This window comes from Aspergillus saccharolyticus (assembly GCF_003184585.1).
Source record: "Aspergillus saccharolyticus JOP 1030-1 unplaced genomic scaffold BP01scaffold_12, whole genome shotgun sequence".
In the NCBI taxonomy this organism is placed as follows: Eukaryota; Fungi; Ascomycota; class Eurotiomycetes; order Eurotiales; family Aspergillaceae; genus Aspergillus; species Aspergillus saccharolyticus.
The window spans coordinates 339447-359424 of record NW_020290622.1 but is presented as its reverse complement, the minus strand read 5'-3'; the positions used below and the strand labels follow the sequence as shown (position 1 = coordinate 359424).

Genomic DNA, 19978 nt, shown 5'->3' with positions numbered 1-19978 from the left:
CAGGTCACCCTGCGTCTTAGAGTGTCCACTATATTTCAAGACACCCCGAATAGTCATATCAGTCAAATTAAGGCGTACGAGCCATTCTCATTTCTTCTCACGCAACTCAGCGGGCTGCATAAGAGCAGCTCTTGAAAGCCTTCAATGACAAAGGGAAAACGCACAAAGAGCACCAATCCTGGTGCTATACATCAAAACACCGTGTGATCAACGCGCAAAGACCCCTTCTTGGCTCCAGCTAAGTACCACAGTCGTCGAACACCATCGAGTCAGGTAAGCCCAGGGCTTCTGGCGGTTATTGAACAGGTCTGGTAGGCCCTTATGAACGGTTGTACTCCGTACCTGAAGTGCCAATGAGTTTCCCAAGGGCTACTGCTATGGTACTCTCGATGGGCGACCCTACCCCGAGTTTCAGGGCGTTCCATCAGACAACAAACAATAAAATACTTTATCAAGAGAAACTCATTCCCTCGGGCCCCACGCACAGCGCCGGACTACAGGAAAGGGCCACAGTTTGATCCACCGAGAGGCTGATAGGATAAGGGATGAGATTAGAGCTCAACGATCCCAGAGGTCAATGCAAATAGTCAGGATTGATCCACCTGGTGGTTTGGAGGTTGAACTCGTTCGATCCGACCCAAATTCTTCCTACCAAAACAGGCATGGCCTGTCAGCGCTAGGACAGTGATTATGAGCCTCCCATTGGCCTGTTCGCTAATGACGTCACTGACATCTGGGCGATACTCGTTGCAGACTAGCGGAGGATAGATGAGATGCTTGGCGTCGCGATATAGTCCTGCACTCGAACCAGAAATAGACCATCCCCAAGGCTTGAAGAGTGGAGGACAACTTCAACAGAGATTTCAGTGGAGGATAGGAGATGAAGCAGGGGTATATAAGCGTAGGATTTCTCGTGGAGGAAGAGGGGATCAGAAGCAGACAAAACATTCTTTTCCTCTCTTCTTCCAGTCATTCTTTTGCCTGATCTCTACTAGACTACACGCCCTGTTCTTGAACTTGCCAACTGACAACGGTGTTCTGCATATTATTGAGAGCAATATATTACTACCATTTGCAGATATATCCTTTTCCCTACATTCATTCACATAGTGAGTCCTCGTCCTCCGTAACTACAACCTCCCACCTCATCTCAGTCCATCCCAGCTAACAGTACCCCAACCTCAGTTCTTTCTATACATCCTCACCATGATCGACAAGTCCGCCATCATCGTCTTCGTCATTCTCGGCTGTATCGTGTCTACACTCATCGGATACTCCATCCACTCCGTCGCCACGGGCGGGTTCCGCAACGACGAGCAGGAAAGAGAACTCTCCAATGAGCAGAGATCCTACATGCGAGACTTACGCCTACGCGATATCTACTGGATGGCACGGGACAATGGTCTTAGGTTCAATCCGGAGCCTCCCCGCGACTTGGAGAAGCAATAATAGGCATGGCCGTTATTTTTGGAGGCTAGTGTTGGTTGCATTTACGGCGTTTGGGGCTGGGGTTTTGTTCCTTGGATTTGGTTCGATATACCATTCTTCTTATTCTCTCTGGAAGTGGTCTATGTGTTTTTGGCTTTGTGAAGAGTGCCGTTGGAGTTATCATGATTTGTTACATATGCCATTGGCAATGTTGGTTTGCAAATATACTACAGGCTATCGGGTATATATGTAGATTGGTTATCACTGGACGGTCCTTTCTGACGCTATACACTCAGCAAATACCTCACCTGTAGGATTATTAACTGCAACTATATGCTTACCACACAAGTCCTCTAGGATTTTGCATAGTGTTGCTGATGCTACTCATTGAGTTGAGCATTTATGCCTCGCTAAATCCGCCCTTACCAATTCCGGACTAGTGTTATATCCTTGCGGACTGATCAACAGCATGTGAGTGACGCTCCGGCCCGTCGCAACAGAACCTCCCCAGGCCAGCCCGACTTGCCTCAAGCTCCGAACTCCCTCAACGCTCACTATCCTACCCTCTCACGCGCAATCTACATAAGAGCCTGAGCTCAGTCTCAATAAGATGGCAGAATACTGGAAATCAGCAGTAAGTAACTCTCCCCTCTCTGTCTCCTATGTTCCAAATCCTACATGCAATTAATCTAAGAACACCTATAGCCAAAATATTGGTGCAAACAATGCAAGATCTTCATCCGCGACACTCCTTTTGAAAAGACCCAACACGAAGCCACGGGAAAGCATCAGGGAAATCTCAGACGCTTCCTGCGCGACATCCACCGTAACAACGAGCAGCAGCAACGGGAAATCCAGCGCGCGAAGAGCGAAGTCGAGCGGCTCCGGCAGACGGTCACGGGTGGCAATGATCCCAGTAAAGGTAGCGATGGTGGGCCAGCACCGTGGAAGCAGCGAGATACCCCCAAAGCTCAGGAAAGGCCTGTGTCGATGGAGGAACGGAAACGACAGATGGCGCAGCTGGCTGAGATGGGCGTGGCAATTCCAGAAGAATTTCGGGGAGAGATGGCTTTGGCCGGCACGTGGCAAACTGTATCTGAAAGGGTGATCGATGATGGGGAGGAGGGTCAAAAGGCGGGAAGGTCGGTTGGGGTGAGGAAGAGGAAACTTGAGGCTGGTGGTGCTGGTGCTGGGGATGATATCGATGAGGAGGAGGTAGAGGCGAAAAGGGAGGCGGAGAGGTTTGTGTCGAAGGGGTGGGGGTCGTCGGTCAGAAGGTATCCTGCGGCAAGCACGGGGGAGGACACGGATTTGGATGCGCTGTTGGCTTCAACGCGGGAGATCAAGCGGGTGAAGCCTTCGGACGTCAAGGCCGAGGCGGATGCGGTCGCGAATGCAGGAATCGAGGGAGATGCGGAGCCCAAGGACAAGGAATCGACGAAGGGTCAATTTGTTCCAGTCAAGTCAGAAGAAGAGGTGCAGTCTGCTGAGTCTGATCCAGCACCTGCGGTCAAAGAGGAGCAGACAGTGGGCGATGCTGCGGAGACCGCAACGAAAACGGAGGCTGAAGAGCCAGCTGCCGGCGTTATATTCAAGAAACGCAAACCCAAGGTTATGAGGAAATGACTGCGACAAAGAAGGATACTACGATATAGATCAGTGGAAATGGGCACAAGGCCACTGGTTGACTACAGTATATCTTGCCGAACAATCGACGCTGACTGACTCCTGCTTTCACCGCGAGTGAAGAAGCACTTCCATCCGCACGGAGTATTTCGATAGCCATTGTCTTCTGATCACTACGAGGGATTTTTAGATGGCCGAGCATATATCCTACTGCCGTCGATAACCTCAGGACAGCGAAATAGAGCTGACCTGATCCATGCTTGGAAAGGTTTCATCAATGCGCCTCTCAGCGTCCGCAGTTGGCGGGAACACCGACACCCAGAGACAACTGCAGATGGAGGCTTGGAGGCTTGGCGGACAGCGAAACCGAAACCACATCCCCAAAGCCGCACCGCACCTGTAGATATGCTTTTCTTTTTCCAGATATCAACCTCGAGCTTCAAGAAGAGCTAGATGGTTGTATGTTGGTCCGATTCTGGTGTGCGCCAATTACGAGTGGTGTGCTACACATTCTCGAAATAAATAGACTTGATTAAGAATCATGCAACAACTGACAAAAGAACATAACTACCTATAACTTAGCAGAAAATCAACTGTCAAGAGCACAATTGTGTTGTAGAAACTGTGCGTAGAATGCATTCAAGTCTGGTTGCCACAAGTCGACCGCTGGACCCTTCCCTTTTTTGCATCGAATTTTTCTGCCCGTATTAATTTTCCCCGTCGGCGCAGAACAGCCAGAGAGTCCGGGGAGTCTCTCTCTTCTTTTCCCTCTCTCCCTCTTCCTCACTCACTCTCTCACTCACTCTCTCTTTTGCCGGGCTCCGAAGCTCTCTCTTCCTCGCTCATTTATCTGCGCAACAACCTTTCTCTGTCGCACTCTCATTCTTACTCTCCCCACCCCCAGATGCGGAGAATATTTGGTGCCGAATTGCGTGTTTTGGTGCTATAGTCATTCGGGCTCGCTTCTTTTCGCTTATCTGGCCCAGTGCATGGTGAGTAAACGAGAGCTTCTTCCCATTTGCTTGTCCCGATCACTTCCCCTCTGGCAATCCCGACACGCGCTCGCACTATGTCTACCTCCCTCAATGTGACTTGTCGACTCTTCACTTTGACCCTTCGATCGGGTCACGATGATCGGATTCGCATGGGTTTTCAACATCTGCCACTTTGACCATGTACGCTACTCCCGCCGTGGTGGTCCGTCCTGGCGTACGATCTGGAGAGGCTTCAGACGGTCGCATTCAAGGTTGCCTGGGTTGACGAGGCTGCCCTGCCTCCAGAAACATGTTATGGATGGGCTTGGACACTCGGCTGAGACCTTTGATCAGGCTGATGGGAAATAGCCAACGCATCGTGGATGTTACGGGTACCCTCAACGTACGGATAATTTCTTGAGTGATCGCGTCGCTCCTCGTCACGTCGGCAAATGCGCAAAGCAAAATCAGACCTACAAGACTTGCCATCAATCGTCAAAGTTGATCACCCATGATGTGCCCGGGTTGCCAGAGGGTTGATGGGTCGCGTTAATCGGTGTCAGCCCACTAACATGCTTTTATCTTCTGAAATAGAGAAATAGCACCATCGGCTCCGCATTCCCTGCAAATCTGAGCTAGCGGTAAAATTCATCCGCGGTCGACTACAGCTCACCCGATAGATCTGAAAGCCTTCACGAGGCACTCTTATTGTTATCATCGTCCTACGCAGCGGTGACACTGGTGTTCCAGTGTTATCAAGATGACAGAAGCAACGGACTCGACGAAACCAGCAGAGGAGGCACCTAAGCCGGCTACTGAGTTGGCTGAGATGCCTCCTACTGAGCAGCCTCCTGCTCAAATGTCTCCCACCGAGACATCCCCCGCCCGAATGTCACCCCCCGAAGTGCATCCCGCTGAAAGGCCTCCTTCCGAGATGCCTCCTGCTCAGATCCCCTCTGCGGAGCAACCTCCTGCCCAGCAATCTCCTGCTCAGCAACCTCCGGCTGAGCAACCTTCCGAGATGCATTCGGTTCAGATGCTTTCGAGTGAGCCACATAACAGCGAACCGCCAATAGACCACTCGCTTCCTCATATCGACACCTCATTGCCTCCGATCGATACCACTCTGCCAGCGATGGAGGAACACGAACATCTTGACCATGAGCTTCCTCCGATCGACACCACGATACCGTCCCTTCCTTCAATTGACACGTCTTTACCACCACTCGATACTACGCTTCCGGCCACGGATGGGCTTCACACGGAGGAACCTGATTTCTCATTTCCGGAGTTGAACAAGAGCGACACTGATGGCCACGGGGCGCATGCGCCGGGAACGAACGGGTTTGACTTTCCAGACCATACGCCCCAGTCCTCGACTCCCGTTCCCTCCTACCAGCCTTCAATGAATGACACGCATTCGCAGCAGCCGGGTCAGCAGGAGCAGTCTCACATGCACCAACATTCACACCAGCACCAACCGCACCAACAACCAGGGCAGCCATCGCAACCACAAAGCCACTACGAGCACCAATACTCTCAGCATCAACATCACCCGCAACATCAGCACACGCCTTCGCAACATGGGTCGCCGTCGCATCACACCCCCGGACAGGGACAATCGACACCGCAACCGCACCAGCAACAACAGTACCAGCAGCATCAGAACTCGGATATGTATCATAATCATCAATCTATGAGTGCCCCGTCGATGCAGACCATGGATCATCATTCGATGCAGGGGCAGCATTCCCAGATGCCACAGGCCCCCATCGGCTCGCCCATGCCATCCAACATGCCCCCGATGACCTCAGGGGGCCAGTATATGACGGGTTATCCTACCAACCTCGGGCAAATGGGAATGAACGCCAATGCGCAGATACGGTACCAGCTACCGGGCGACCCTAACAAGATGCTATCGGGCGGAAGACACAAGAAGGAGGTTAAACGTCGGACGAAAACCGGCTGCTTAACATGTCGTAAGCGACGGATCAAGGTATGTAGAAGATTTGCGAGGGTGATTTTCCGTTTTGTCAATGGGTTGTGTGAATTGTATTTGTTTTTTGTGGTAGTGAGAGTGGGGAGAAGGGGGAGAAGTACTGCAAGGAGGGAGGGGCAGGTGGACAGGCGGGCAATGAACAGGCAGGCGGTCGCAACAGGCGAGACGACGGGAGGGAGGGGAATCTTCGCTTGCGCCGCCGCAATTTGTCTGTTCGGCTCGCCGAAACCCCGCCTGTCGCTTGTGTTGTTGTTCTTGCCCACTCACTGTTGCTGCTTTCCTCCCCGCCTATTCAAAGCTCACATTTATTTTTCTTCGATACCTCCTGAGCGATCACTTTTTTCTGTCTCTCGATACCCATTTGCTCCTTGTTCTCTTTGCGACTTCTTATCTGTGGCTTGCATACTCCTCAGTACAGTATTTCCCGCTAACTGCTTGATCCACACTAGTGTGACGAGGGTCATCCTGTCTGCCGGAACTGTGTCAAGAGTAAACGGGAATGTCTAGGTTACGATCCCGTCTTTAAACAACAGCCAACGCCTTCTGCTATTCAGCCCGCACCTAACCCGCATCCTTCTTTGGTGGTCAATCCTCAGGACCCCTCGACATCGTATCCTCAAGCTCCTCCAGGCTACGTTCCTGCCGCGTCGCAACCGTTTGCTCCTTCTGAGTCGCCCAGCACGTCAACCGACCGCTACGATAGCTACGGAGCACCCCTTGATCACACTACCGACGTGAACAATCAGCAGAACATGGCCAGCATCCAGCATGCCGTGGAAGGAGGCCTGCAGCCGACGGTCAATCCGGCAGCAACCAATGCTGCCGGCACTCCGTCGGAGGCTACCAGCTTTAGAGGTATAGTTCCTTGTCTATAATTGTGTTGTCAATATGCTTACCCAGCTCTCAGTAAAACAAGTCCAGATTAGCGACCTTCTGGCGTTGCGAGGGATCCCTCCACCTCCTCCTCACCCCATCACATCACTGCCGCCCAATCGTCTCGAGGAGATCCAAGCTGTGTTCCTAGCGACATATGCCCCTGCTATTGACAAATTCTTTGAAACACGGTGGTTTCAAGACAAGGCGCTGACCCATCTATTGGCCAACGCTCAGCTCATGGCGGAGTATTCAGCCCTGATTGATGCCTTCAACGATCCTAACCTCAACGATCCCAACGTGATCGCCCGCTTGGAAAGTTTCGAAGCGTCGGTGGTTTGGAGCTCGATGACCTTGTGCCGTCATGTGATGAACGTGTCAGGGGGTGCTCAGCCGGAATACGATCTGCTAGCGTCAGCCAAGCGACTGGACGTGATTGAGGCGATGATCACGGGTGAACACCTGGACTCAAATCCTCTAAGCGTATTTCCTACTCGGGAACCGGCCGCCAATCCTCCTTCGATGCCGGATCAGTTGACACAACGATCATTGGATTTCTGGAGCGCCGTCGGATACTTCCTGACGCTACATGACAACGAAGCCAGCTCGGCCAAGGAGATCGACGACACTTTGGCTCGCTGCCGGACGTTGTTGGACACGTATGAGAACCGTGATGTGATCTATTCGATCGCCATTGCGCGTCATCTGGGACAGCGGTGGGCGGACTTCCCCCGCAGCTTCCCGCAGCCGATCACAACGAACGAGAAGGACGCGGGAGCCAAGCTCTATGTCGCACAGAAATTCCTTGAGCAGGAAGCTGGCGGCAAGGGCACAACCCAAGTGATCAAGCGCATTTGCGGCATGGTCGTTCGATCTTGGATTGTCTCCCGGGAGTGACCGGCCTGGTGATATTTTCTTCTGATGATAGCAGTTTGCGTCCTGTAATATGAAAAGCGCATTGGTACTGATGAGTACCTGTTCATGATGTTGTACTAGATTTGCTGTCTGTTTGTCTTGTGGTCCTGCCGTTGATGAACGCTGGTGGGTGGGTTTTACATCTGCCGGGTTTGTCGGCCGTGGGACAGGGGAGGGTCACATCCGGGTGCGGAGTTTATTTGGCTTTGAATTTCTTTTTTTTTTTTTTTTTTTTTCCTTTTTGGGCTAGCAGAAGGACGGACAGTTCACGGCGTTTACGGCTGCATACCTGAACCAGTGGCATATTTGCTTGTGACGTTGCTTGTCTGCGAAGGGGACTGCGTTGTTCATCGCCACTGCCAGGGCCTGGTCTGCAGGCAATGAATAATGAGACCATTGTATATACATCGAAAAAAGAAGTCCACCATTTGAACCTTTATTAATGTGTCTATATTGTATGTACAACCTTGGTGATTTTAAAGATCTGCCTGCTCGGGAACGGGACTCTTCAACTTGCCCGTCTCCAGCGCGGAGCGAATGTTGCCAATCGTCCATTCTTCCATGGCGGTTTGTGTCTGCAGGAGTGAACAACCGATTGTTAGCCACATCCACCACGACATGTGTCAACACCAAACACCAAACAGGCAGACGCAAACATACCTCGACCGTCCAAGTCCCCATATGCGGCACCAGCACACAGTTCGGATTCCGCAACAGACCGGGATGCACCTTGGGCTCCTCCTCAAAGACATCCAACCCAGCCGAAAACACCTTCCCGGAGTCCAACGCCTGCACCAGGGCCTCTTCATCCATAACCGCCCCGCGCGCCGTATTCACCACCACCACCCCATCCTTCATCTTCGCGAACTCGGCATGGCTAATGATATGCCTCGTCTTGGGATTCAGCGGCAGATTCAGCGAGAGCACATCACTCCGCGCCAGCAACTCCTCGAAGCTCACATACTCAGCCCCGTCGGCCATCTCGGCGGAGAGGGCTCTTCGATTGTGGTAGATGACCTGCATCCCGAACGCCTCCGCCTTGCGCTTCAGGTTGCGTCCAATCCCGCCCATTCCCAGGATCCCCAGCGTCTTGCCCTGCGGGTCGTGGCCCAGCCCCGGCAGCGTCGTGCCGGCCACTCCGCGAAACTCCGAGCGTCGAAGGTTCTGCATCCCCGCGTTGAAGTTGCGGAGTGCACCTAGGATCAGGAACATGTTCACATCGGCGGTCGCGTTGTCGGGGGCAGTGGGCACGTTGGACACGCGGATAGGGTGCGGGGTGCGCGCGCTGCAGGCTGGGATGGAGATTTGGTCGTAGCCCGCTCCTGTGCAGGGGTCTGCGTTAGATTGTTGGGTGCGGGTTTAGGGGTTTAAAGAAGGTGAGTTGAGTGATAGTGGAACAACGGTTGTTTTAAGAAAAAGAAAACTGAAGGGGGGTCACGCACCGCAATGAGCAATCCACACCAGAGACCTCGGGAGCACGTCGATGATCTCCTGGTCGAAGTTGCCCGTGAGGTTGATCGACCCTAGCGTGCGGTAGATAGCGACCACACCCTCATATTTCCCCGCACGACACTCTTGGATGAATTCCTCGCGGTTGGTGGCGGTCGTTTCGAGGAGTTCGGCGATGTCGCTTAATCCGGTCCAGGTCGCGTATGCGCTGGAAGTGGGTGGTCTGGTTAGTGGTCAATTGATGGGGAGGTACTGCGGGTTACATACTGGTCGATTTTTCCAATCAAGAGGACTTTGGGTTTGGGGTTGGTGGAGCCCATTGTTGTAGCTGTTTAGGTATGCTATGCTGTGCTGTGCTGTCGATTGAGCTGCAAGGAGGTGTATGGTTAGCAGCTGTAGGGAAAGTGGGGGTTGCTTGAGATTTTATACTATGTAAAAAGTGTCGGCGGGCGGGAAGCGAAAGCGAGGGAGCGGGATACAATACCCCGAACGGACAAGTGTCGTGCCTGCAGAAGATCGGGAGACCAACAGTGATAGGGAGAGATGGAACTCTCTTCCAAATGCTCTGAAATCAACCCCACGTGCCCCGTGCGCCCTTTCGCACTTATCGCTCGGCTTCTATTCCGAGTGGTTCCTGCCCTTGATTGGTGGAAGATAGGGTCTCGATTGGGCGTAAGGGTGTCTCTCTCGGCCGGGATCTCGCTTATTCCCTCCTCAGCTGGGGGAAGTATACAGTGCGATTCACTGCTGGGCTTGGTGAATCGATCCAGTATTGTCGGTGATAGGGGCTTTGAGGTATTGTGATTTGTTGCTGGACTGGGTGAATCACTGGATGATAACTATCATCAATACAGTTCCTGCACAAGAGGAGGTATGTATATCGTCATCCTCCTCTTTCACTTCCCTCTTTCTTCCTTTTCCTCTCCATCCTCCATCCTCTTCCTCCTCCTCTTCTATCCTTCCTTCATTCCCCTCCCGAACATCCTCCTCGTCTTTATTCTTATCTACCATACGATTTCTACTTCAGTCAGTCAAGATGGCGAGAACTTAGACCTATACTGGTGTGTCTTGAGAAGTTGGCTCAGATCTTTGGTTCGAAAGCCTCATGAAGCATGCAATTCCCTCTTGACATCCACGTTCCTTGACACAGATTCTTTCATTAAATCAAATCAAATGATCAAGCACTACAGTGATCACAGTGCATTTCCAGTCACTCTCGGGTGCAAAACGCCGGTACCATGCAGGAAATATTACCAGCACCGGTCGTGACGTATGTATACTCTATGCGCTGAATTCGATACATTCGCTGCTCCACCAAAGGAAGTTCGAATCCTCGTCGAGGTAGAGATTCAATTCTGCATACATCCATGACCCTGCAACTCTACCTGAGGAACCTAGACGAAGCTTCCATTATCGACCGACCTATCACGATGTTGAGTCGAATTCTATCGGAATTGCGGCTTTGTCAAGATCCATTCCGACAGGCTTACCTCGAGCTCGCTTGACAAGCCGCTATTTGGCAGGTTGGCACAAATAAGTTTACGATATGTTAAGTGTTATGACAGCACTTGGTGATGAAGAACGTTTATAGCACCTGCTGCTGACGCAGAATTTGAATACTCCCTAGCATCTCATGCACTAGTATCGTGGGTGCAAGAGCGAGCACTGAAGCAATCAGCCATCTATGGCCACCGAGTCGTTATAAAGGTGCTGCTTGACAAGCTCACCGAGGACGATAAAATGACATCCTTATGCACAGTCGGGTGTTTCCCACTTCCGCATTCGAAATCAACAGGAACTCGGGCTTAGACTATACTACTATAAGGCCTAAGCTACAGCACTCCGATTGGGAGAAGGATATGTCTCATTTGGCCATATCAATCTCCGTATCAGCTAACAATGAGCACCATCATCTTCCTTGTCTAAACCTGAACCACCGTTACAATGATAGCATGTCCGGATCGGACTAGGAGTCTGCTCTCTGAAGCCGACTGCTCATCTTGATGACGTTTTAACCATCGAGTTCGCCGATATATATATCGAATCGTCGCGCTCAAGCTCGCCCACGAGCTGCTGATTTCTCGCGGTTTGAGTCGTTCTCTGTTTACTTGCTCGTTTTGTTCAGCTTGTCTTTCGCCTGCGTTGCTCGTTTTGTTCGTGTCGATTCTTCACCTCTTATAAAGCAGCACCGTATCCGCATCATCTGCATCAATTTGTTTCTTATCATTCGCATTACACGCTACATACAACTGCACCAAACACCCCGTGGTCTCCGCCTCATACCACAAAGTGGGCGCTGCGTTTGACTGATGTTCCCGCAGTCTTTCTTTTCTTTCTTGACTGCGGTACGAAGGCAACACATGCACCAGAGCCACTTAGGCTTCACTGCCGTGTCGCGAAGGGGCCGTTGAGTTCGTCTGGCCCTTCGACCACCAGCGCGACCTCTACCACGCGGCATATCGAGGGATTCAACGTATCGCACGCGATAAACCAGCGAAGAGAACGCAAAAGGGACGCGAAGAGACACTTATTCGTTAAATGCTAGACAAATAATACGGGAAACGATGAAGAACGCACGAAACGACAACACAACACTGAAGGAACGACGACCGCGAAGTAGAAAGGGAAGAGGAGGAGGAATATCGTGGTACGAGTCATGCGCTTTGGCTTTGGTCGACCGAATCCAATGCCCTTGCGAGCGGGTCTGTCCTCTGGCTTCGGGGGACCGAGTTCGATAACAGTTTTGCGAGGGGGTTCTGTCTTCAGGGCTATATTATAGATCACTTCAGTTCTTTATCTCTTATGGATTGCATAGGATGAGAACTGCTCTGCTGTATTTAAACGAGTGTGGTGCCCGGCGAGAGTACCTTCCTTTTTTAGAAAGCAGTAGGCGGTTCGAAATACAACCTCTCACAGAAGACCTTCTCCGCCCTCTCCATCTCCCCTCTCCCTCATCATCAACAGGATCATTTTCACTCAAACTATCCATATGTTCATTGATTGATTCAATTGTTCGTTCATCATCCTTCCGAGGCAAATATTACAGTTTCACCACCCATCTACTTGACTGCCCATACCTCCTGCCGTTCCTCGCAGCATCGGTGTCGGCTCACCAAACGACATGGAAATAATACTATCAATACACGCGTAACATACAAAGTGTCCATATATAGCTCTGACGGGTAGCAAATAAGGCTTCTATACGAGCCCTTATCAATATGTCTAATACAAAGTTGGCACTGCTAACTTCGGAGTATGAGCCTCCCCTCAACCAGAGGTCTATACCTCCGAACCACCAGCCACAAAGCCCCGAGTTTTACCTAGGAATCAATGATACGGGATGGGACACGAATCTTTGCCTTCAAACACCGGAGCAGGCATTCACGGGGACTAGCGGCCTCCAAACTTCCTTTTTCCCCAAATCTCTGCAGCCAGGTATCCTGACATGACCACAAAGATTCACCACGAAACACTGTGAAGCAATAAATTATGAACATAATGTTACAATCTAGCTTCATTCTTCAACAAGGTCCGATGTGGTGTAATGGCTAACATCGCTGTCTCTCACACAGCAGCTCGGGGTTCGATTCCCCGCATCGGAGAGTTTCTTTTGATTTTGTTTTTGCGGGGAATTGAACCCGAGCTGCTGTGTGAGAGACAGAAAAACAAAATACACGCGCAAGGTGTTGTGGTAGGCTGACTGCAGAGACTTGTGACTCGCATTTGAGCTATGCTGCTAAGTTTTGTGGCCTGGTCAATGCGGAAGGGGGATATGCGATGTATCCACCAATTTACGGCTGTATCTTTATCGTCTCTCAAAGACAAGTGTACGGCAGCCGGGAGTTCAATTCCCCTATCGGAGCTCGATTCTAACTACTCTTTGGGGTTGCGTTTCTATCCCGTTGTGAAGTGGGGGTGATATATAAGTACTGTACATGGCGCATGAAACATGTGGGTAGTGAGTGAGGGGATGAGTATATCGGGTCAGGTTTAACGGGGTGCTGAGGACAGGCACCTCTTCACTAAGCAAGGGACTATATTGATAGATGTCAAACGCATATGCATCAGATGTCAATCTCAAGCGGCTGAGTGGGCCAAAATCTCCTGTTTGGGTCATCAAGACCATAATGTTTGCAGTGGTAGCTCGATCATAGTGCACACCAACGCTTAAGTCTATAGCTATCAAATACCTTAACTTAATCAGTGTCTAGAGTCTACATGCAAAACAGCTCTAGCACCCCATGCCCCCTTAATTCTTATCCAGCACCTCAACCCTAACCCTCACCTCCGACACATCGGGTTGAACCCAGAACCCGATATCCTTCGTAGACTCCACCAACTCCACCTCTCTCTTCACAAACCGATCCCTATCAGCACCTGCATCCCCTGGACGTGCCTCCACCGCCTCGCCCTCGCCCTCGCCCTCAGTATCCCAATCCTCATCCTCCATCTTCTCCCTACTGACAGGATCCAACTCATCCGTCTCCCACACCAACCTCAGTCTATACGCCGGGAGCCCAAACAACCGACCCGCAATCGCCTGGACCTGGTACGTATCAAACGACCTCGGAATCTCCCTCGCCTTGACCACCCCCTCCTCCTGCAGCCCCTCGGCTTTACTGCCGTGTGCAGACCCAGCATCCCGTAGACAAAACACAAACCGCACCAACCGCGCAGCCACCGACCGCGGATTCACCACCTTGCCCGCCGCATCCTCCGCGCTCGCTCGCGTGACCACCGGCTGGCCGTGCAGCTCGCACAGCTCCGCGTACCGGGGGTGCTTGGCCAGGATCTCCGGCTCGGCGGCCTGCGGGCTGGCGGAGAGTTCCTTGGCGATGAGAGAGAGGTAGTACAGTTCGCCGTTGAGGCGGTCCTTGGGCGTGATGATGCCGTAGTTGAGGGTGCGGAGGCCGGCCAGCCGGGCGAGCGTGAGCATGTAGGCTTCGTCGACGGTCATCGGTCTCTCGGGGAGGCCGGTGATGGCGGTGGGGCCGATGGGCCCGTCGAAGAGTGGGTTGCCGGAGATGCGGAGGGTTTGGAGGGCTGGAATGACGGTGGGGAGGTGGTTGAGGAAGAGCCAGGTGGAGATTTGATTGCGGGAGAGGTCGAGGGAGGTCAGGGTTGGGGCGAATCTGAGGGAGTTTGTGTCTTCCGGGGTGGCGGCGATGGTGCTGATGGAGTTGGAGCGGAGGGAGAGGTGTTCGAGGCGGGGGAGGGTGGTGAGGGGGCGGAGGTCGGAGAGGGAGGTAAAGGTGTTATTTTCGAGGGTTAGTCGGGTGATGCTTTGCGCGAGAGGGGTGGAGATGGTCGAGAGTTGGTTGGCGGAGGCGGAGAGGAGAGTGAGAGCTGGGAATTGGCGCGTGATGGCGGAGATCTCGTCCCAGGCGAGCAGGGTTTCGTCGAGATATAGTTCGGTGATTTTTTTCGAGAATGTGAGGCCTTTCTCAACCGGCCCGAATCGGTTGCCGCTGGAGATGTTGGTCAGCTGAAGCACACTTCTCCGCGTTTGAAGATCGGAAATTTACCCCAGTTTCAACGACTTGAGCAGCTTGAGTCGCTCGCAGATCCTCGCCACTTCGCTCCAGCGCGACACCAGATTCCGGCTCAGGTCCAGCTCCGTGATCTTGGGACAAGTCTGCTCGATTTCCTGACATGCAGACTCGACTTCCTCCGGGGAAACCTCGTGGCCCAACACACCGGCCACCCGCAGGCCATCCAGCAGGACAATCTTCAGCTCCTGGAGCTCGGCGAGCTGTTTGCGGATCTTGTCGAACCCGACCTCCTCAACGACCTTGCCGCTGATCTCGATGGGCTGGTGCAGGACAACATCGTCAGTCTGCTGGCGCTGCCGAGCCAGCTCCTGCTCGAGATACTCCGAGGCGTACTTTTCGCGCAGTGCCTCAACCAGTCCGCGCGGTTTGTCCGCTGGGCGCGACGGGCGCACGAACGACCCTGCTGTGGGGTGATTGCGCTGGCCTGTACTGATCAGAACTTGAAGCTCTCCAAGAATAGTTCCGAATGTCTGTACTCACAAGTAAAATACCTCACTCCCTTGTGTTCGCCTGAATGCTTTCCGCGTGTCGGATCATCCCATTCGACGCCCAACCAGTCGCCAGTAGTGCCCTCTACAGTGCCCACATAGCGAACAGTACACAGATCGCCCGCGTAGGACCGACGCTGACCAATAACCGGAGTAGCCATGATAGCCATTAGTCTCCGCAACACCAGAACGATCCCAAGGAGGAATAACACTGTGTAGTTGGGAAGTACTAAATTATAACCATAGGTATCAATCCATGAGCAAGACATTAGACCCACACCCAAACACCAACCAATGACACCTCTTAGGGACTGCTTACCTAATCCCTAGCTTCATCTCCGCCAAACCGCTAAGTTAACTATTATCTCGAAACATTAACTTATCACCAACATTTCCAAACCACTCCCACCTCCCACTAGCCAGAGCCAAAAGCGCAAGTCCTCTCCAACATGGACTACCAAGTACGAAGCTCCCTATTGCCTCTACTATCCCGTATTCCCCACTAACCAACAGAGCAGAACCGCGCGGGCTCGAAATTCGGAGGCGGCGGCGTCGCCTCGCACAGCGCCACCAACGCGGACCGCCGCGAACGACTCCGCAAACTCGCTCTGGAGACGATCGACCTGGACAAAGACCCCTACTTCTTCAAGAATCATGTCGGCTCATTCGAATGCCGACTGTGCCTGACAGTCCACCAGAACGACGGCTCGTATCTCGCGCACACGCAGGGGCGGAAGCACCAGACGAACCTGGCGCGGCGCGCCGCCCGCGAGCAGCGGGAGGGCAAGAACCAGGACCCCTCGGCGCTGCCGGGCGCGATGGGCGTGCAGGTGAAGAAACAGACCATCAAGATCGGCCGCCCGGGGTATAAGATCACCAAGATTCGGGATCCCCTCACCCGGCAGCTGGGGATGCTGTTCCAGCTGCAGTACCAGGAGATTACCCCGGGGGTCACGCCCCGGGTGCGGTTCATGTCGGCATTCGAGCAGAAGGTGGAGGAGCCGCCGGACAAAAACTTTCAGTATCTTGTCATCGCGGCGGAGCCGTATCAGTCGTGTGCGTTCAAGTTGCAGGCCAGGGAGATCGATCGCCGCGAGGGACGGTATTGGACTTGGTTTGATGAGGATAGTAAGGAGTTCTGGGTGCAGATTATGTTCAAGACGGAGCGCGAGGAGCGGTTTTCGGGTGTGCCTGGATTGGCGCCGGTGGAGCCTAAGGCTTGATTTCTTCCTTGTTTTTTTTTTCCTCTTTGGCTGGGCTACTCGGTTTGGTTTTGTTTTATCTGCTTCGATTTGATTACAAGGTGATGCTGGTGTTTGTGAGGACCAGGTTTGATGTTTCGTTTTCAAAATGGCATATGTATCACCATCTCTTAGCTCTCCGGCAGGCGTTTGTTCACAGCGGTTTCTATCGTCGGATATTAAGACAACAGCAACAATCTACCGATTCGTATCGATTTTATGTGTTGTGGATTCGAAAATAGTTCCGTGGTCTACGATCACAATGATGTCTCTAAGCACTTATACTCTACACTAAGCTCTAAGTCTAGGTCTAGCTGCAATTGTTTAGTGGATGGTCCACACCTCGTTCCTCGTTCCAGCTACATACACAGCTAGCAGCGAGCGATGTCGTCGTCTCGCGACAAGAATGCGGTGAAATCAAACGGATATGCAGGGTCATGACCAACAGATGATGAAATGCGCTATATGCTCGATGAAATTGATGCACAATGTGGTAATACCGAGACGAAAAGCCTTATGCGCCACTGAAAATCCATCAATGCAAGCCCGCCCGCTTTCGGACTCTTCAATGACGTCTATCGTGGGTTCACCAACAAACATGCGATATCCATGTCTATACTCAGTTTGCCTGGAAGGCGTTGAATGCTTTGTACGTGTATCCGATGAACGGCAGGCTCATCTCCGCCTCTTGCTCTTCCGGCATGGCGCGAGCTTGAGCGCGGTGGATGGCACTGGTATCCTCCTGAGGAATCTCGTCAATCGGGAAATAAGACACATCAATGTTCGAGCTCAACCGCGGTTCGAAGGGCGCACGGATGCTGCGCAGTTGCTCCCAAACGACGCCACGGAAGAACGGGTGATTCTTGATCTGCGTCGCACCGCCGTATTGGCCGCCTTCACTGCCGATACGGTGTTCGGTGTCACACAGGAAACTGCAGACTGTTAGCAGAAACTCAACTCACGGCGACGTGAGACTTGCCTTCTGATCAACCCCTCCGACTCACGAGAGAGGACGAGCTCCTCAGGGAAGTACAGACATTCCCTCCAGTTCACGATCTTCCGGTATGTGTCGGTCGTGTCCTCGGCGCAGAATGGTGGCCAGCCAACCAAGCACTCGAACATGATAGCACCCACAGACCACCAATCGCACAGGTAAGTGTATCCCTGGCCGTTGAAGATTTCCGGCGCGATGTAGTCGGGCGTACCCACGGTGGAGTAAGCCATGGCGCGACGAGACTTTCTCCATGTGTTGATCTGGCCACGGTTGGAGACGGTCAAATTAATGGCGTCGTTGAAGTAACCCGAGTTGCGGTTCTTGTCCTTTGACGTGGAGTTCTTGAGAAGATTCTGGTAGTATGAGTTGTCGTGCGTCTTCTTGCCGCCGGTGGAGAGACCGAAATCAGTCAGCTTGACGTGACCGCCACGATCCAAAAGGATGTTATCAGGTTTGATATCGCTGCAGCAATGTTAGCTTGACCTCGCAGATGAGCACGATCAACTTACCGGTGAAGGAATCCAAGCTTGTGAACAGCCTCTATAGCCATGACAATTTCGGCCATGTAAAAGCGAGTGATGTCCTCCGAGAAGATTTCATACTTGATCAACATGGTCATCAGATCACCACCGGGCAAGAACTCCATCAGCAGGTAGAGATAGGCCGAGTCTTGGAAGGAAGCGTGCAGCTTGACCAGCCACGGGTTATCCTTGGAGTCAGCGAGAATATCTCTCTCGGCACGCACGTGAGCCAGCTGGTCCTTCTTGAACATCTCAGTTTTGATCAACGACTTGAGCGCATAGATCTTGCCATCGGTCTTTCGTTGCACCAGCTTCACCTCTCCGAATGCACCCTTTCCGATGACCTTGATGGTCTGGAAGTTCTGTGGCGTCTCCTTGGTACGCAAGAACCGCAAGAAAGTCGACTCCTTCTTCGCAAGCACTTCCGCCTCCTTACGCTTCGAGTCCTTGGGGACGCCAGGATCACGAATCATCTTATCGAGCTCCGCAGATCTATACCAGAAGAAAAAATCGTTAGGACTTCCCATTCGAATTCAGGTTCGATGCCAGAAAAAATACTCACCGCAAGTTGCGGTCGCGCGCGCGCTCAATGTTCTCATTGAAAAAGACACTGACCAATTCCTTGGCCGCCTTGCCACGCTTGTGAACATTTTCCGAGTATCGCTCTGGATAGCGCTGAAGCTCTTCGTTCTCGGCAGGGGTGCGGGGGCTGCGCGGCATGGGAGGTGCCAGGTGGCCGGGTTGCTGCTGTGCGGCGGCGGGGGAGCCAGCGGTCCGGGGCCGTTGAGCGGGAGAGGCTGCGCGACCAAAGAAACCCGACCGCGGAGAATTCAGGTCCTGGTTGGAGAACTGCTGGATCAGACCATTCGTCCCATCATTGGGGTTGTATCCCATGCGGGACCCGTATGCGGCTTGAGAGGATTGCAGGTTCTGGCCGTAATGTTGTTGTTGCTGTTGTTGTTGCGGCTGTTGTTGTTGAGCATAGGCACCCTGGGCTTGATAGGGGTTGGCCATGAAATAGCCCTGACCATAGGCACCATTCTGAGCATCGACGTACTCCTGACCAGCCTGGTTCTGGTAGATGGGCTGAGGGAAGGCGGAGGGGGTAGTGGGATAGGCGCGATTGTTTGCAGCCGGGTTGTTGAACGAGCGATCGTTATTATTATACCCGAAATTCAGGTGGAGACGATTGTTGTTGGGATCCATGATGGGCAAACTGTCCTCCCCGAGGCTAAAGCAGCCGTGATTGACGAGAATGGGCGGGGAGAAAAGTCGAGTTTATAGAAGGAAAAGAGGATGCCGATAAGCAGACAGCCAAGGGGGAGGGGAGGGGGAGGATATGAGAGGAGGAGGGGAGGAGAGGGAGGAGTCAGGAATGTGGAAGATGTGTGGAGTCTGGGTTTGGGCTAGAAGGAGGGGGAGTGAGAATCAACTTTAAGGGGGGAGGAGGGAACAGAAACGAAATCTAAGGAGCGGTGGCTACTACCAGTTACCTTCACCCAACTACAACCAACCGTCTCAGGAGGCAAATTTGTTTTTTGAACACTTGACCCTCTTCTCCAACCAACATCGATGCATAATCTTGTTTCATATTTGACTGACAACCTGTAAGAGATGAAACAATTTCCGCCTACTGTTGTGAACAAGAACGAACAAGAACAACACCAGCATTCAAGAAAGAGCATCCCAAAAGAGACTGGGTCGATCTGAAACAATCTGGAGAGTGTCCATCTCCAAGACTAGCTAAACAGTCCAGACTCGCCAGTCGCCTGTTTCACCATCCCTACCAGGCAGAGACTCGGATCCTCCGATCACTCACTAATTGTTAAGTCCCCATCACGACTTGATTTCCCTGCCTTGCATCGCGGCCAGAGCCGGGAGACTTCTACGAAGCGAGCTCCCTGATCAAAAGCTGGCT

The 19978-nt window shown here is 52.5% G+C and overlaps 7 protein-coding genes and 1 non-coding gene across 8 annotated transcripts; 5 read left to right on the top strand and 3 right to left on the bottom strand.

Moving 5' to 3' along the window:
- The first annotated feature begins 947 nt into the window (after positions 1-947).
- Positions 948-1510, top strand: BP01DRAFT_356142 (uncharacterized protein). Its single transcript, XM_025574872.1, has 2 exons — positions 948-1109; positions 1186-1510. The coding sequence occupies exon 2, from the start codon at positions 1207-1209 to the stop codon at positions 1447-1449; it is 243 nt and encodes an 80-aa protein (XP_025431927.1). The 5' UTR covers positions 948-1109; positions 1186-1206; the 3' UTR covers positions 1450-1510.
- Positions 1511-2038: 528 nt separating this feature from the next.
- BP01DRAFT_295148 (putative formin binding protein) lies at positions 2039-3054 on the top strand (the record flags this gene model as incomplete). The annotated part of the gene is made up of 2 exons (XM_025571806.1): positions 2039-2062; positions 2134-3054. The coding sequence occupies 2 exons, from the start codon at positions 2039-2041 to the stop codon at positions 3052-3054; spliced, it is 945 nt and encodes a 314-aa protein (XP_025431926.1).
- A 2010-nt stretch (positions 3055-5064) lies between these two features.
- Positions 5065-7797, top strand: BP01DRAFT_294969 (putative C6 finger domain protein; the record flags this gene model as incomplete). Its single annotated transcript, XM_025571795.1, has 3 exons — positions 5065-6024; positions 6477-6882; positions 6935-7797. 3 exons carry the CDS (start codon positions 5065-5067, stop codon positions 7795-7797), a joined length of 2229 nt encoding a protein of 742 aa, XP_025431925.1.
- Positions 7798-8237: 440 nt separating this feature from the next.
- BP01DRAFT_317818 (D-mandelate dehydrogenase-like dehydrogenase) lies at positions 8238-9584 on the bottom strand (the record flags this gene model as incomplete). The annotated part of the gene is made up of 4 exons (XM_025572619.1): positions 8238-8390; positions 8476-9137; positions 9258-9487; positions 9532-9584. 4 exons carry the CDS (start codon positions 9582-9584, stop codon positions 8292-8294), a joined length of 1044 nt encoding a protein of 347 aa, XP_025431924.1. The 3' UTR covers positions 8238-8291.
- A 3210-nt stretch (positions 9585-12794) lies between these two features.
- BP01DRAFT_t141 lies at positions 12795-12866 on the top strand. Its single transcript has one exon. It is a non-coding gene; the product is annotated as a tRNA-Glu (tRNA).
- Positions 12867-13429: 563 nt separating this feature from the next.
- On the bottom strand, positions 13430-15514 carry BP01DRAFT_422978 (putative tubulin-specific chaperone). The gene is made up of 3 exons (XM_025579603.1): positions 15297-15514; positions 14790-15240; positions 13430-14732 (listed from the first exon to the last, which is right to left on the bottom strand). Exons 1-3 carry the CDS (start codon positions 15472-15474, stop codon positions 13514-13516), a joined length of 1848 nt encoding a protein of 615 aa, XP_025431923.1. The 5' UTR covers positions 15475-15514; the 3' UTR covers positions 13430-13513.
- A 168-nt stretch (positions 15515-15682) lies between these two features.
- On the top strand, positions 15683-16637 carry BP01DRAFT_339234 (spliceosome assembly protein PRP11). The gene is made up of 2 exons (XM_025573355.1): positions 15683-15765; positions 15823-16637. The coding sequence occupies exons 1-2, from the start codon at positions 15754-15756 to the stop codon at positions 16525-16527; spliced, it is 717 nt and encodes a 238-aa protein (XP_025431922.1). The 5' UTR covers positions 15683-15753; the 3' UTR covers positions 16528-16637.
- A 222-nt stretch (positions 16638-16859) lies between these two features.
- Positions 16860-19452, bottom strand: BP01DRAFT_391298 (serine/threonine protein kinase CBK1). The gene is made up of 4 exons (XM_025578071.1): positions 18623-19452; positions 18049-18552; positions 17525-18001; positions 16860-17477 (listed from the first exon to the last, which is right to left on the bottom strand). Exons 1-4 carry the CDS (start codon positions 19264-19266, stop codon positions 17165-17167), a joined length of 1938 nt encoding a protein of 645 aa, XP_025431921.1. The 5' UTR covers positions 19267-19452; the 3' UTR covers positions 16860-17164.
- Between the last annotated feature and the right edge of the window lie 526 nt (positions 19453-19978).

What these genes read in the sequence shown, in the direction of transcription:
- BP01DRAFT_422978 (XM_025579603.1), bottom strand. Translation starts at nt 15,474, where the DNA reads ATGGCTATCATGGCTACTCCGGTTATTGGTCAGCGTCGGTCCTACGCG. An exon ending in GGGAGTGAGGTATTTTACTT is followed by an intron (nt 15,241 to 15,296) that starts GTGAGTACAGAC and finishes TGATCAGTACAG; the next exon opens with GCCAGCGCAATCACCCCACA. An exon ending in CTCAAGTCGTTGAAACTGGG is followed by an intron (nt 14,733 to 14,789) that starts GTAAATTTCCGA and finishes CAACATCTCCAG; the next exon opens with CGGCAACCGATTCGGGCCGG.
- BP01DRAFT_356142 (XM_025574872.1), top strand. Translation starts at nt 1,207, where the DNA reads ATGATCGACAAGTCCGCCATCATCGTCTTCGTCATTCTCGGCTGTATC.
- BP01DRAFT_391298 (XM_025578071.1), bottom strand. Translation starts at nt 19,266, where the DNA reads ATGGATCCCAACAACAATCGTCTCCACCTGAATTTCGGGTATAATAAT. An exon ending in GCGCGCGACCGCAACTTGCG is followed by an intron (nt 18,553 to 18,622) that starts GTGAGTATTTTT and finishes CTTCTGGTATAG; the next exon opens with ATCTGCGGAGCTCGATAAGA. An exon ending in TCGGAGGGGTTGATCAGAAG is followed by an intron (nt 17,478 to 17,524) that starts GCAAGTCTCACG and finishes AACAGTCTGCAG; the next exon opens with TTTCCTGTGTGACACCGAAC.